We start from the raw sequence: 16,705 nt of genomic DNA on the forward strand, positions 1-16,705 counted from the left end.
GTCTGGTCCTTTCTACAAGGAAGCTTGCGTCCTTGCATTGGATTTCCGCGGGATGGAGGCAGAGACCAGCTTTGTCTGATGGCAGTCAGTACTGACATGTGCTTCCTGCTTTGAGTCCGCACACACAACTCAAAAGCCTCCCCTAAGCTGCTTCATCCAGACAGCCTCACGCCACCCCTCTCCCGTAGCCAGACTGGCTCTGTTTACTAGGGTTTGCTGTTTCAGTTGTGGGTTATAAATCCAAGTATTTTCCAGACTCTTTATAAGTCTCACACTGTAATAAAACACAGCTTGTACCATTCAAGAGATAGGCATGTGATCACCAGCACTGGGGCGTGGTGTGGTGGTGGACTTGTCCATAGTCATTCATATCCTCTCTAAGAGGCTGCAATAGGCCTTGCACTGCTCAGAAAGCCACCTTTGGGCTCCCCTATGACTTGCTTCAACAGGAATAACGCTAATGGATTTTTTTTTTTTTTTTTTTAAAGATTTATTTATTATTATATGTAAGTACACTGTAGCTGTCTTCAGACACTCCAGAAGAGGGAGTCAGATCTTGTTACGGATGGTTGTGAGCCACCATGTGGTTGCTGGGATTTGAACTCTGAACCTTCGGAAGAGCAGTCGGGTGCTCTTACCCACTGAGCCATCTCACCAGCCCCAACGCTAATGGATTTAACCAAGCTGGGCTTGCGTGGTAACAGCAAGATGGTGCACTCTCCACATAACTTCAATCCCAGTTTACTAAACTTCTCTGCATGCTGTGTCCTGGTGAGAAGGTGGGCAGTTGTGTGTAACACCTGTGAGGCCAAAAAAATTGGGTTTTAGCACTGGGAGAATTTTATTAACTGCTTCATACCACTTCTTGCCTGGCTTCCTGGAGAGGCATGAGCACACATCTGTTCACCTTGCACTGATGGCAAACTGAAGGAACCCACCCAAATCAGCCCTGTGAGCCCGTGAGCCTCCTGGGGTTGCTTAGAGGCTCTCTCGGCACTATGGATATACAACTCGCAGGCAGCTAGCTCCACTGAAATCTCCTTTCACACAGTAAAGTCTTGTGTAGTCCAGGCTGACTGAACAGACCCTTCTGGCTTCATCTGCCTAGTTCTGGATTTGTAGGTGGGACATCATGCCTGGCCCAACGTCTAGTTTTTTGTTTTGTTTTGTTTTTAAGATTTATTTATTTATTTATTACATGCAAGTACACTGTAGCTGTCTTCAGACGCCCCAGAAGAGGGAGTCACATCTCATTACGGATGATTGTGAGCCACCATGTGGTTGCTGGGATTTGAACTCGGGACCTTCGGAAGAGCAATGAGTGATCTTAACCACTGAGCCATCTATCCAGCCCCCAACGTCTAGTTTTTATTTATGTATTTATTTATTCATTCAATCATCCGTTCATTCATTTATTTATTTTACTGCTTTTATGACCTCCGGAAGGGCTTCCTGACACTTGAGGGAACCCCACCACCCAACCCCCACCGAGTTTTTTGAGCAGGTCTCCGTTTCCCCTCCCCTACGAATGCCCAATCTGGAGAAAATAACTGCAAACACTACTTTCGTTACATCTTGTCCAACTTTAGGAAAGTCAGAATCGCCAGTGTAGGGGAGTAGCTCTTGTGGAAGTGTCCTTTAGGAAAAAGCTGTGGCGTGAGCTGCTAGCCCGGCAGGGGGCAGGCTGGTCCGCCTCGAGGCCGCTTTCTGGGCACGTGATTACCATCCTGCTTCCTTGCTTTCCTGCGACTAGCCGTTGCCATAGGGACGGAGCTTGGTTGGCAACCGTCACTAGGGAGTATGGACAGGAGCCCCTGGAGGTCTCTTGGGATTTCCCGAGGCTGGACGACCCAAGGCTTTTGAGAAAAGAAGTGGGAGCGTCCCTGTAAGTGCGAAGTGGAGGGTGCGGCTCGGGTTGGGGTCCGGGCCAGGCAGCGGCAAGGGTGTGGGACCTGGGAGGTCCCCAGGAAAAGAAACTGGTGGCTCCTGGACCTCGTGGTAGGATAGACTTGCGCACCTGTGGCATTGCCCCCGCCTGGGTGTGGAAAATGTCAAAGTGGCATTTTTTTCAAACAAAAGAACTAAATTCTAGCTCTGTCGTAAGTCGTGCCTCCCAGGGCCACAAACTTTTTCATTTCCTTTTCCTTTTCCTTTTCCTTTTCCTTTTCCTTTTCCTTTTCCTTTTCCTTTTCCTTTTCCTTTTCCTTTTCCTTTTCCTTTTCCTTTCCTTCCTTCCTTCCTTCCTTCTTTCTTTCTTTCTTTTTTTAGAAAGATTGTGCTGGCCTAAGAACTCGAGTGATCCTCCTGTCTCTACCTCCTGAATCGCAGTATTACAGACATGGGCCTAGCCCCCTGCTCCCAAACTCTTGCTTCATGTAGGTGCAAAATGAGAGAATGTATCAGAGGAATTAAATTTTTTTAAAAAATGATTTTATGTGTGAGACTGTTTTGTCTGCATGTATGTATGTGTACCACCTATGAAGTTCCCGCAGAATACAGAAGAGGGTGTCAGATCCCCTGAAACTCAAGTTACTTATGGTTCTGAGCGATCGTGTCATGGCTGGGAGTCAAACCTGGGTCTTCTGAAAGGGCAGCCAGAGTGCTCTTAATCACTGAGCCATCTCTCCAGCCCAGAATTAACTTTCTTTCTTTCTTTCTTTCTTTCTTTCTTTCTTTCTTTCTTTCTTTCTTTCTTTCTTTCTTTCTTTCTTTCTTTCTTTGCACATACCATGTTGAATGTGTTGATTTGGGAGTTAGTTTTCTCTTCTGGCCATGTGTTTCCCAGAGGAGGGGGCTCTGTCTACCTTAGACTTAGGGTCTCACCTGCCCCAGAGGTCTTTAAAACTCTCAGGTTCTTTGCAGAAAACTATTGCTTTTATCCCCATAGTACCTGATATCCCCCACCCTGCTTTTTTTTTTTTTTTTTTTTTGGCAAACACTTTGGGTGAACCTGTGTTGAGCATTTGACATGTATTGCCCCAGTCTGCAAATCATGTGAGAATGTAGGATTATCATTTTTATTTTTTTGCCTGTGAGCAAATTTGAAGAAAGGGTAAAATGGCTTGCGTCTAGTCACAGAACGAGGCTAGCGGAAGTTGGAGAGGAGGGAACCTTTAGCTGGCAAGCTTACACTTCAGTCATCAGCCCATCTCCCTCTCTTCTTCCTCCCAGCAGGGTTTTGCAAATGCTTGCCTTATGCATTTTGTTGCCTGTGGGAATATGAATTATTTAAAGTGAGAAGACTCTAAGATCAGTCCTAGAAAGATGGGAGGCCCTGGAAGTCAATATTTTAAAGATTTCTGAGACTTGAGCTGGGCTTTCCCAAGAAGCTGCCATTCTTTTCTTCCCACAGGAAGGGACCAGAGCTGCTTCTGCCCATTTCGACGTGTTAGCACCTCAGGAAGCCGGCACAGGAAATAGAGGGACCTGCTGAATCTACGTTAAAATTTCTGTAGCGGAAACTACAGAAGAAATGTCAGATACAGAAGAAAACCCCCTAGAAGAATCAAGAGAAAGTGGAGAGATGGAGGAGGAGAAGGAGGAGAAGAAGGAGGAGGAAGAGGAGGAAGAGGAGGGGGAGAAGGAGAAGGAGGAGGAGGAAGAGGAGGAGAAGGGGAAGGAGGAGGAGAAGGAGGAGGAGAAGGAGGAGGGGAAGGAGGAGGAGAAGAAGGAGGAAGAGGAGGAGAAGGGGAAGAAGGAGGAAGAGGAGGAGGAGGAAGAGGAGGGGAAGGGGAAGGAGGAGGAGAAGGAGGAGGAGAAGGAGGAGGAGGAGAAGGAGGAGGAGAAGGAGAAGGAGGAGGAGGAGGAAGAGGAGGGGAAGGGGAAGGAGGAGGAGGAGGAGGGGAAGGAGGAGGAGGAGGAGGAGAAGGAGGAGGAGGAGAAGGAGGAGGAGAAGGAGGAGGAGGAGGAGGAGGAGGAGGAGAAGGAGGAATATAATCCAAGTTTTGAAGAAGATGCTCTGCAGCAGAGCCTAACTGAGGGCTCACTGTCATGGGAGGAGTCTCAGGAGGATGGAGAGGGGCTGGAGGAGTGGGTGGAGAAGGAGGAGCAGAGAGAGGGAGAGGAAGTGAGAGGGGAGGAAGAAAGTGAAGTGAGAGGAAGGGAAGAGGAAGAGGGATGGGAGGAAGAGAAGAGCGGTGAAGAGGAAAAAAGTGAGGAGAGCGAGAGAAGTAAGGAAAGGGGAGGTGAGGAAGAGGGCCAGGAGAAGGAAGAGGCGGAACATGAGGGGGAAAGGGAGGAGGGAAGAGAAGAGGAAGAGAAAGAGAAGAGTGTGGAGCGGGAGGAGGAGGAGGAGGAGGAAGATACTGAGACAACTGAGACAAAAGCTGGACGAGCCAAGGAGGAAAAGAAAGAGAAGCAAAACAAAACAGCCCTGGTGGACAATATTGTCATCAGCCATGAGCCACCCAGGTCAAGCTCCTCCCTGGTGAGTCCTCCCCAAGCTCATCCACCCACTTACTCAGAATCATCCTCCCTGGTGAGTCCTCCCCGAAGCTTGTCCACCCATTTACACTGAATTGTCTGTCGCTTGGTGCTTGGCATGTGCCAGGCTGTGGGAGTACAAAACCAAAGTGAGACAGTCCCGAGGTTGGAGAAACAGCCAGGCCATTAAGAGCCCTAGCTGTTCTTACTGAGGGCTGAATTTTGGGTTCCCAGCACCCATGATGAAATGCCTTATAACTTTAGATCCAGGGAATTAATTCAATGTCCTCTTCTGGACTCCTTGAGCACCTGCACAACACACACACACACCACATAAATACACACATTAAAGAGAAGAGAAAACCATATGCTAAGTTCAGTAATTTTGAGATGCCTAGGAGGGTGGTTTAATCCAGTTTGGAGGCAGGTCAGTCCAAGCTTCCATGAAGTGTGTACCTAACTTGTAAAGGGTCAGTAGGTCAGCTGAAGGTCTTGGGACTGAGTTCCTGTGATATAATAGTGTGAATTTCTCACAGCTTGCTCCCCCCAAGAAAGAACCCAGCCCTGGTCCAAGGACAAGACTCCTAGTGGTGTTTCCAAGAGCCTACTGTGTGGCCTTTGGTGGGTGGGTCTGTTAGGCCAAGAGTTAACCTGAACACAGCCTGGATTCATTTCTTTAGTATAAAATGTCCCAGGCTCCCTTTTGTTTATTTACTCTCCATTAGTTTAAATCCGGGATGGGTACAGCATCACACGGATTCTGTGTCCAATGGCCTTTGCAGGAAGGTTGCTTCGGAATTTGGCACGAACCATACCGCTGTTTCCGTGGGCCCGAGTTACCTTTCCCCAGATCACTCTGGTTTTGTTTGGTTTACCTCCAGGAGTCACTGTATTGTTTTTTGCTTTATACACATAAGCACATCTCTTGCCTAAGTAGAACTCCGTTTCATCTCGGGCATAAACGCCTTCAATTTTAAGAAGAGCCGTGTGCTCTCTTTGGTTCCGGAGACCTCGCTTGTAGCCAGCAAAAATGGCCTTGCACCACAGCCTTCCAGACATACTTGCTGTTAGAAGTCCTGTTCCCAGCAGGCCTCCACAGGCGCCAAGATGGCGGAAAGAGACCCAGGCTCCCTTTTGAATCACCTGTTAGCCTGAGACTGGCTGGCTGGACATGAAAACAGGCAGGGGATAGGAGCGCAGAGCCTTGGGTATGTGACGTGCAGGGTCAGAATCTCGTTTCCCTTTCAAGGCTGATAGTCCAGAAGTAAGCCAGATTTACAAAGATAACAGTATGAAAGTGGATGATACCGAGGAAGCCAGCCAGAAGCCTGAAGACATTTTAGCCCAAGGAAAAGATGAAGCAAGACTCTCCCTGGAAGAAAGACGAAAATTATTCCAGTCCAAAGGACTGAGTGCGGAGGAGTCACTGGTGTCTGTCTCCACAGAGGACACCTTATTCCAGAAGGAGGAGGACTCCAAGGTGTACCCTTTGGTGAGTGTAAATGGCATGTCATTCCTAGGCTTGGACATCATTGTGAGATAAGGCACCTGTGTATGTCTAGGAAGTTCCGGTGTGCGCACGGGTGTGTGTGCCCACATTCATGTGAAAGGCAGAAGATAACCTTGGCTCTTTTTTTTAGCCTCTGTTCACCTTTATTTTTATTATTGGATGTTCCCCCCTTTCTTTCTCTCTCTCTCTCTTTCTTTCTTTCTTTCTTCCTTCCTTCCTTCCTTCCTTCCTTCCTTCCTTTCTTTCTTTCTTTCTTTCTTTCTTTCTTTCTTTCTTTCTTTCTTTCTTTCTTTCTTTCTTTTTTCGAGACAGGGTTTCTCTGTGTAGCCCTGGCTGTCCTGGAACTCACTCTGTAGACCAGGCTGGCCTCAAACTCAGAGATCCACCTGCCTCTGCCTCCTGGATTAAAGGCGTGCTTAGATAAGGTTTTCCACTGGCTTGGAATTTAGGTTGTGAAATAGCCTAGGCTGCTTGGCCAGTGACACTCACCTCAAGCCCCCAAGATCCACTGTTTCTGCCCTCCTCAGCACCGGGGGATCACTTCTCTCAAGCCTAGCCTTTTTTTTTTTTTTTTCTCTGTGTAGCCCTGGCTGTTCTGGAACTCACTTTGTAGACCAGGCTGCTGGCCTCGAACTCAGAAATCTGCCTGCCTCAGCCTCTGGAGTGCTAGGATTAAAGGCATGCACCACCATGCCCGGCAAGCCTAGCCTTATATAAAACAAAAATAAAAAACAAACCAGGCGTCCTGAGAATCCAGCTCAGTCCTCTCCTTGGCATCTCTCCAACCTTGGGAGGGAATGGAGCGGGCATCTTTTTAAACCAATACTTTTCAGACCAACTACGTCTTTTAAAGTTCTGTCAAGAGCTGGGGGGGGGGGGGCATAGTGGAGGGTATTGGGGGGGGAGTGGCACACCCACGTGTTCGACCTAGAACTTGATGGTGACATCTGGGTTCAATAGCACTGCTCTGGCAGGCCGGAAATTCCCCGAATAGCTTGACTGTTGCACGAGGATTATTTCACAAGGGACTCTCCACGTCCCTTTCTCTTCCTTTCCCACCCTCCGTTCCTCTTCCTCCTCCTCTTCCTCTCTCCTATCTTGCTCTCTTTACCCTCTTCTGTCTTCTATACTACTGGATCTTCCTCCTTCGCTTCCGCACGTCCTCCCCTCCCTCTCCTCATTTGCCTCTGCTCCGGGAAGAGAGCTTTAACAGCTCTCCAAACCCCAGTCAGAAGATGACAAAGCTCTGGCCTTCCCTGGAAATTCACCCCTCTCGCGGCTCCTGACATGTCTCCCCGGGAGGCACCATCTGTGAGTTGCAGAAACATTGTCATTTACCCAGAGAAGGAAGAAGAGGCCCCTCCCCCCACCAACTCCTTCCCCATCTGCCGCTTTCCAGAAATGTATTCGTCGGGATTCATTTCTTGCTTTTTGGTTCGTTTCCTCCCACCCCCACCCCACACACTTACTTTTCTTGTGGACTTCTGCCTTTGGAAGAGTGATTCTATATAGAGTCTAGTCTTAACACAGAGTGAGCCTTTGAACTCAGCTCACAGTAGGTTTTGTTGGGTTTTGTTTTTGTTTTTTTCTGTTTTGTTTTAAGAAGGATTTGCTATGTAGCCCAGGCTGGCCTGGAAGTTACAACTCTCGGAACCGCAACCCCCGGAATACAAGAAAAGTTGTACAACGTTCAGTCACCACCACCTTTGTTTTTATTTTTAAAATCTGCGGTGCCTTTACTTGTGAGGGTCACACAGATGTTCCAGTGTGAAAGTCAGAGGACAACTTTCAGAAGTCAGTTTCTCCTTCACTGCTCAGGCATGGCAGCAAGACCTTGACTCGCTGAGCCAGTCTTGCCCATGTCACACTTTAATTTTGTTGAGACAGTGGCCTCTCCCTGAGCCCGAAGCTCATTCCGTTTATACTGACTGGCCGGCGAGCCTCCGGGATCCCCCACCTCCAATCCTTTGCTGGGGCGTCTTAGTCAGTGTCCAGTTGCCATCAAGAGGCGCCATGATGACCATGCTAACTCTTGTAAAATACAAAGCATCTTGCTGGGGGCTTGCTTACAATTTCAGAGGGTCACTCTGTGACCACGAAGGCGGGAAGCTTGGCAGGAAGGCAGGCAGACTGCTGACTGCTGGAGCTAGGAGCTTACATCCTTATCTATCTGCAGGTAGCAGGCAGAGAGCTAAGAGCCAGAGTGAGTGAGAGAGAGAGAGAGAGAGAGAGAGAGACTTGTTTTAGCTTCTCAAACCTCACCCTCCGTGTCACACTGCTTTCAAGGAGGCCACACCCACTAATCCTCCCCTAAACTGTCCGTCAACTTTGGACTAAGCAAGCAAATATATGAACTTGTGGGGGCCATTCTTTTCCAAACCACCACGTCAGTATTACAAATAAGACTACCATGTCTGCCAGTTTTTCTTTTTTCTTTTTTCTTTTTCAGACAGGGTTTCACTGTTTAACCCTGGCTGGGCTTGAACTCACCCTGTAGACCAGGCTAGCCTTGAACTCACAGAGATCTTTGTGCCTCTGTCTCCCAGATGCTGGGACTAAGTGTGTGTGTGTGTGTGTGTGTGTGTGTGTGTGTGTGTGTGTGTGTGTGTGTGTATGCCACTGGGCCCAGCAATATCTAGATTTTTAAATGGGTTCTGGGGATCTGAACTTGGGTCTTGGTCAGTTAGCTCTTTCCTGCTCTCCCTATCTGTCTGTCTGTCTGTCTGTCTATCTATCTATCTATCTATCTGTCTACCTATCACTTAAAGACCATTGAGATATCCCTCATTTCTGCAAAATGGGAAAAGCTGAATAGGTACAAGCTCTCTCTGTATCAACACATCTCTTCACTATCTCAGGTCTAATTAGGGGGCCCCCTAGTGGCCACCTGTGGTACTTCAGACTCCTTCCTCCCTCTCACTAAAGGTGCTCTGGTGGATGGATGCCCTCTGGTGTCCCTCCCACACCCACTCTGTGTCCTCCCCTTTGGGTCCATGGTCTTCGACCAGCAGCCTTAGGGAACTCGCGGTGCCAATGGTGAGCAGGTTTCACCATGGAGTCAGCTCCCTTCAGAAACAGGCAGTAATTGCTCGTGAGGATGATGGAAGGCAGGCAAACGCAGTCCTGGCTACTCAGCTTTCATTTTTTAAAAATATTTATTTATATTTATGTATATGAGCACACCATTGCTCTCTTCAGACACACCAAAAGAGGGCATCAGACCCCATTACGGATGGTTGTGAGCCACCATGTGGTTGCTGGGAATTGAACTCAGGACCTCTAAGTCAGTGCTCTTAACCACTGAGCCATCTCTCCAGCCCTCAGCTTTCATCTTGATATCACAGCATTTTAGAAAAATACAAACACATGAGGTAACTTATACCCCACTTGCTGAGAATATTAGAAAGGATGTGAGCTATGAGCTTAACCCTTTGTTGTCAGAAACTGTGAATGTAGTTCCAGAGTAGTCCCAGCATATGAAGGCAGTCCCGTGTTAATCTTGGAATAACATGATACTTATTTCCTTTAAAAAAATAATATTAAGAGACTAGAGAGAAGACCCAGCAGTTTAGAGCACTTATTCCCCTTACAGAGGACCCAAGTTTGATTCCCAGAACCCATGCGATGGCTTATAACCATCTCTAACTCCAGTCCTAGGGAACCAATGACCTCATCTGGTCTCTGTAGGCACCAGGAGTGCATGTGGCACACATACATCCATGCGGTGAATATATGCATAGTTGTAAAATAAATAAATTTATGAAATTATTGTGTGTACATATGTGTGTTATAGCACATGTATGCAAGTCAGAGGACATCTCCTTCCACCCTGTGGATCTTGGAGATGGCAGCACTCATGTCACCAGGCTTGGTAGCAAGCCCCTTTATTGTTGAGCCGTCAGGCCAGCCCCCCCCCTTTTTTAAAATTAATTTGTGATTGTATGTATATGTGCATGATGTGTTTGTGGAAGTCGGATGGCAGCTCCGTGGAGTTGCTTCTCTCCACTGTCACCTGGGTTCTGGGCACTGAGCTGAGGGCGTTTGCCTTGAACAGCAAGCTCCTTTACCCTAGCAGCCATCTTGATGCCTTCCCGCCAAGTTCCCTTTTTAAAAAAAATTCATTTATTTATTTATTTATTTTATGTATGTGAGTACGCTGTAGCTGTTCAGATGGTTGTGAGTCACCATGTGTTTTCTGGGATTTGAACTCAGGACCTTCAGAAGAGTAGTCAGTGCTCTTAACCACTGAGCCATCTCTCTAGCCCTCCCCTTTAAAAAAAAAGAAAGAAAGAAAAGAAAAAACAAAACACCAAAAAAAAAAAAAGAAAAGAAAAGAAAACAAAAATACCCAGAAAACCCAAACTGGTTCTCATATACCTCAGGCTAGTTTCAAACGTTCTGTGTAGCCTAGGCCACCTCTCAATTGCTGCACCCTGCCGTGCCTGGCTGGAGTCTTTCCTTTCTCGTGACTAATTTTAAAACGACAGGATGAAATCTAAGATGAACACAGTGATCCTTTTAGGAATAGCAAGTCTCCAAAGGAACAGTTTCATTTGCATAAAATCAGTGCTTAGACCCAAGCCAGAGATTAAGTAATTCTGTTCCTAGAAGGTGCAGCCTTAGACAACCATGATTCCACAGTTCTAGTATCTCTGCCCACGCAACCCAAGATCTAAAGGGAGACATAAATTCCAGAGTGCAGGCTGATGGGAACAGGAAGGTTGCATGAGAGGAGAGAGAGAACGAGAGAACCATACCGTTACCTGCCGTGTCTGTCTTGGGAAGAAATGATGCACCGTGTTTCCATAATCCTTCCTTCTAAGTATCATTCCAAGAGAAGACAGACAGCTTGCTGCTATATTTTATATAAATCATTATCTTCAGAAGTTTGTCATTCAGCCGGGCGTGGTGGCACATGCCTTTAATCCCAGCACTTGGGAGGCAGAGGCAGGCAGATTTCTGAGTTCGAGGCCAGCCTGGTCTACAAAGTGAGTTCCAGGACAGCCAAGATTACACAGAGAAACCCTGTCTCGAAAAAAAAACCAAAACCAACCAAACAAACAAACACAACCAGGAAGCAGAGGAAGAGGCAGTCAATCATCCGGGCAATGCTTGCCTTTCCCATAAGCTTGCTTACTGAGTCTTATCAGATCTCCATCTGGGGTTTTCAAGAAGTAACGAATTTGTCACATCTGGTGCTCAGACTATTAGCACCAAGTGGGGCTTCAGGCCTGGGAAGTGGGAGAACAGAAAAGATGTTTTACGATGCAAAAGACCCTTCCTCCCTCCCTAACCTTTCCATGACCAATCTCTCCCTTTGTTTTTATTTATTTTTTATTTTTTTATTTTATATTTAGTTTTCAAGACAGGGTTTCTCTGTGTAGCCCTGGCTGTCCTGAAACTCACTCTGTAGACCAGGCTAGCCTCGAACTCAGAAACCCACCTGCCTCTCCCTCCCAAGCACTAGGATTAAAGGTGTGGGCCACCACTGCCCGGCCCATTTTTAATTTTTAATTTTTAATCTTTTTATAGAAAAAGTGTGGCGGTCCGGAGGATTGGGGGTAAAAAGCCACCCTTTAGCTATGTAGTGAGTTTGCAGTCAACCTGGGTGACCATGTTTGGAACCAAAAGGTTCTTTTCCTGGGACTGTCAGAATGGTTCTCACCCAGGGGCAGGCAGGGTGGGGGCTCTCGGGAGTCACAGCTCTGGGCTCAACAAGTCATGGCTCCCTGTGTTTGTCTCTATCCCCCAGAGCATGACCTGGTCCTTTGGCTGGAACAGTTCGCTCCCTGTCTACTACATGCGGGAAGACAGGAGAGTCATCCTTTACACCTGTGCTCACACCGCCATCATGTACGACGTCGTCAGGAACACCCAGTACCATCTGCAGGTGTGCAGGCTTTAGCTCCCCGTGAACAAGACGATGTCTTTGCTTGTTTGTTAAGCGAGGGACTCAGGGGCTGGAGAGAGCGGTTAAGAGCACCGGCTGTTCTTCCAAAGGTCCTGAGTTCAATTCCCAGCAACCACATGGTGGCTCACAACCATCTGTCATGGGATCCGATGCCCTCTTCCGGTGTGTCTGAAGACAGCGACAGTGTACTCATACACATAAAATAAATCTTAAAAAAAAAAAAAAAAGATAGGGACTCAGATTTGGAGTCCAGACTAGCCCTGGGCTGTCAAACTTTTGACTTTAACCCCGGAGATGGCAGGGATAGCAGGCATGGGCCACCTCGCCAGGCTGGAAAATGACACCTGTAACTTTCGTATAGACTTTGCCTTGGATCCCAGGTTGGCTTCTGTGCCTCACTGTCATACTGGCTGGCGTTTCCTTTTCCAGCACTTTCTCCCTTTGGATGCACATGTTAGGAACAGTGAGGGGGCCCAGGCTGCAGACACGAAGCCCCAGTGGCCTCGGTTTGATTCCCCAGGACTCACATTGTGGAAGGATAGAGGGAGGAATTCTGGTAGGTGGTCCTCTGACCTCCACATGTGCACTGTGGCAGGAGAGTGTGTGCCTTCTCCATCACACACACACACATACACACACACACACACACACACACACACATGAATGTGATTAAACAAAAAGGAAAATTAAAAGAGCATTAGAAGCATATCTGCTTTGAGTCTGACTGATACCCAGGGGGAAACACTAGTTGATGCTAACTTTGTCGTTTCAAGAGTTAGAAACATCTGCATTTTGTGCATTTCTTAAAACAACTAAATGTTAGATTTTTGTTTTGTTTTGTTTTGTTTTGGAGACAGCGGTTCTCTGTAGCCCTGGCTATCCTGGAACTCACTCTGTAGACCAGGCTGGCCTTGAACTCAGCAATCCGCCTGCCTCTGCCTCCTGAGTGCTGGAATTAAAGGCATGCACCACCACTGCCCAGCTTAGATTTCTTAAAACAACTAAATGCATAGAATATGTCCCCACAGAGGTTATGGAGGGCACCTGTTCCTGGGGACTCAGACCCCCAGCCACTTAGACTCAGTTTCTCATTACTGTGCTTGGAAGGTAGGTGTTCGTATACACACATGACAGAAGAGGACACTGAGGCTCAGAGTGTCACAGTGACTAGCCCAAACTGGGCTAATAATATAATTATATATATTATATAAATATTATATAACAAAATAACATCATAATTGTTATTAGTGCTATGCAGTCTAGGTCTCAGGACCTAGAAGTACTCAGGAGGCCAGAGCTCCTCCTGTTCTTCCCTTGCTTCTGCAGTGTTTCTTACTGTTTCACCCCCTCTCCTTGTGCACATCCTCTAGGCCTGCCTTCCTTACACCTCTGGCTTCTTGCATCCCTGACGGGTCAGTGTCAGGATTCCCTGCCTACATGTCCCGTCTCTGGTGTCCGCTATCCACTGCCGACGTGGTTATTCATTCTGCGTAGCCGTTTCACGAATGTGTGATGTTACAGGATCTTCCTCAGTCAGTGCCAGGATCAAAAGGAACCCCAACTATGTCCCAAGAGACTAGGTAGTACTCATCGTTGGTACCGGTGATGCGACCTAAGGAATTTCTTTTCTGATAAAAGCAGTGAGCAAGTCCTGTTGACTGGGTTAAGATGAGATCACCAAGTTCGGGAACCACAGAGGAAGCTGGCTGGAGTGGGCACACAACTCAGATGGGTGCGGCATAACCCACAAGAGCCTAGCCATGCCAGTTCACCACGAGGACTGGCCTCGGTTGTTGGTTCGCAACCTGTGCTGGCTTCAGATCTGTCTGTGGCCGTGAACAACACTAATCTAGCCCCATCCTCACGGAATTCCCAGTCTATGATCCAAAGAGGCACGGAAGCGAGCAAGGAGCTTTAAGAGATGAGCACAGAAGGGAGCCGGAAGGTGAAGGGAAGGCACGCTAAGGAAGTCACGATGAGAGACACTGTAGATTGGCTGAGCGGGGACAGAGAAAACATCCTGTTTCCACCGAGACCTGAAGAATGAGAAAATGAGCCAACAGGACAGGCTGGGGAACCTTCCAGACAGGAGCCTTGTGTGTGAGGGCTAGAGAAGAGGCCAGTGTGGCTGGTAAAGAGTTAGATGGCTAGGGAGCTAAGGAGGGAGTGACAGAAAAATGATCAAGGTGTCCTGCAAGAGTGCTCCCATCTCTGTGTACGTTTCTAGAAGATTCCTCTGTTGTATAGGGAAATGACAACTGGGCCAGATAACACTGGGCCGCAGAACTGTTCGGCCATCCAAGGAGAGCAGTGTTTGTGGAGGACAAGGCCAGCAGGAAGATCAGAGGTTCTGGATTGGCTGGGTCGGGTAATATCCTCCATCCCTAGGAAGGACCGTGGCTTCTTCAGGTTTTCGGAGGAAGAGAGAGCTTGGGACACCCCCTCCCCCCCTCACAAATCAGGAGATGAAGAACCTCTGTATGGGCCTGTAGAAGCCACGTTGCAGACAGGCAAGCTTTGGAAGGAGCTCAAGGGTCCATGGACCCAGGCATTCCTGGGGTCCACACTGGGCCCCATCTTTATCATTTCTAAGCACCTGCTCTTCATCTCCACAGGGCCACCCTAACATCATCTCTTGCCTCTGTGTTAGCGAAGACAGACGATGGATTGCCACAGCAGACGAAGGACCAGACTGCCTCATAATTATTTGGGATTCCTTCACGGGGTAGGTGGGCTCACTCTCAGAGGATCGGCCCCTGTGGCCAGGAAAGGGTTAAATAATGTTGCCAAGAAACCTGGTTTGTTGGTGGCCCAGAGTAGACTAGACTGAGGGAGAGTCACAGTAACCCAGCGCATGGAAGTCTGGAGCATTCGTGGACATCAAATCTGTCACAACAGGAACCTTTTTTAAAAAGATTTATTTATTTTAATGTATATGAGTACACTCACTGTAGCTGTCTTCAGACACACCAGAAGAGGGCATTAGATCCCATTACAGATGGTTGTGAGCCACCATGTGGTTGCTGGGAATTGAACTCAGGATCTCTGGAAGAGCATGCAGCTAGTGCTCTTAACCGCTGAGCCATCTCCCCAGCCCCAGGAACCTTATTTTTACATCAGATTTTCATTGAAGTTCTTCTTTCTTTTGAGACAGGGTCCTCTGCAGCCTCCTCCTGTAACCAAATGCCCTCTTTCAGAGCCCACCGGCATCCTGTTTCTCTGCCTATGTGTGTGTGAGAGTATGGGTATGTGTGTGAGTGTGCATATGTGTGTGTGCATTGTGTGAGTGTGTATGTGTGAGTGTATGTGTGTATGTGTGTGTGTGTGTGTGTGTGTGTGTGTGTGTGTGTGTGCATGCACAGCACCATGTCTGCATGTGAAGGTTAGAGGGCCCCTGCAGAGAATGTTCTCTTCTACTTCCCGTGGGTGCAGAGCACCCAGCCCCAGGAGTCAGGCTTGGTGGCAAGCACCTTCATTCGCTGAGCCATCTCACCTTCCCCAAAGTCTCTGTTTTTAAACAACATTACCCTTTTAGGTTTTTGAGTAGACATGAATTTGTGGGGACCTGATTCAATCCATTAGAGATTGGGATGGCTGTGTGGGTCAGTGGGACATGGATCAGATACAGAAGCAGAGAGGGCCTCTAGACTCCGACAGGACCGTAAGGCCCAGGTCTTGGGGGTGGGGCTCAACTATCAAGTCATGATAAATAAGTCTGTTAGGTAGAACTTCTGCTTAATATCCTGGATTGGAGCACACAGGACTGATGTCCATCAGCTGAGCAGTGACCCCCAGAGGTCCTGTCACCCAGTCCCCACTCCTCAACCTGAACTGACTCTTAATAACACTGTGCCTCCCAACATTGCTTTCTGTAGTTTCTTCTCTGGCTCCCCTTCCCTGGGTATCCCATAAATGTGGATGGGGCAATAGGCTGCAGTGTTGTTCTCTGGACAAGAGACAGCAATTCACCACAAGCTTGTCCACACTTCCTCCCAGTTGGGAAGCTGGAGTATCCCTGGGCACCTCCTGCTAAGATGGTGAGAAATCTGGTGGCCTCTCCCTCACTTCTGTGTCCATGGCCTCTGCTGCCCGCGCATGCCCAACTGCTCCAGCAACCTCTCAGGCGACTCCTTAGCTTCGTTCTTTGAGTAATCGCCTTTTGGGATGGCTTCCTTATTTTATTTTGAGGGTCCCACTGTGTAGACCAGGCTGGACCTGAACTGACAGAGATCTGCCTCCTTCTGACTCCCAAGTGCTGAGACTACAAACCCCACATGATTCTAATTTTTACTGTGGTAAAATACAGACAACTTAAAAATCACCATGTTAACGATTTTATTTATTCTTTTTACATTTATTTATTTGTGTGTGTCTGCCCATGCCACAACACACGTGTGGGGTTTGTAGACACCAGTGGGAATCGGTTCTCTCCTCCTGTGTGGGTTCTGGGGGTGTTAAGCTTGCCAGCAGGTACCTGATCCCACTGAGCCACCTCATGAACCCCATTTTTATTAGCTTGGGTTGTATTGAGACAGAGTTGGCTATAGAATCCAGCCATTTTATTTATTTATTTGTTGTTGTTCTTTTTAAAGACAGGTTTTCTCTGTGTAGCCCTGGCTGTCCTGGAACTCACTCTGTAGACCAGGCTGGCCTTGAACTCAGAACTCATAGAGATGTGCCTGCTTCTGTCTCCTGAGTGCTGGGACTAAAGGTGTGTGCCACCACCACTGTCCATTGCCCAGCTAGTCTTTTGGGGGGGATTTTGAAAAGATTTACTGAGGGGTTTGAGCAATGGGTCAGTGGGAAAGAACACAGGCTCGCTCTTCTAAAAGACCCAGATTCAACCCTCATCACCCACAGGG

General features: G+C 47.9%; 1 protein-coding gene and 1 pseudogene across 3 annotated transcripts in view; one reads left to right on the forward strand and one right to left on the reverse strand.

The window, feature by feature from the left end:
* The first annotated feature begins 1,392 nt into the window (after window positions 1-1,392).
* The window catches only part of Wdr66 (WD repeat domain 66), a 75,760-nt gene continuing 60,447 nt past the window's right edge, over window positions 1,393-16,705 (forward strand). Inside the window, exons 1-5 of one of the 3 annotated variants that reach the window (XM_030254542.1) lie at window positions 1,393-1,885; window positions 3,353-4,426; window positions 5,672-5,914; window positions 11,685-11,822; window positions 14,459-14,568. In XM_030254542.1, coding sequence (XP_030110402.1) covers window positions 3,473-4,426; window positions 5,672-5,914; window positions 11,685-11,822; window positions 14,459-14,568 — 1,445 coding nt within the window. In that variant the 5' untranslated portion in view covers window positions 1,393-1,885; window positions 3,353-3,472. Of the gene's footprint in view, window positions 1,886-3,352; window positions 4,427-5,671; window positions 5,915-11,684; window positions 11,823-14,458; window positions 14,569-16,705 lie in introns of those variants that run through there. The other 2 variants (NM_001370840.1, XM_030254543.1) reach the window with 2 other exon arrangements.
* On the reverse strand, window positions 5,123-5,542 carry Rpl35a-ps6 (ribosomal protein L35A, pseudogene 6; annotated as a pseudogene).

Source organism: Mus musculus, chromosome 5 (genome assembly GCF_000001635.26).
Source record: "Mus musculus strain C57BL/6J chromosome 5, GRCm38.p6 C57BL/6J".
Lineage (NCBI taxonomy): Eukaryota > Metazoa > Chordata > Mammalia > Rodentia > Muridae > Mus > Mus musculus.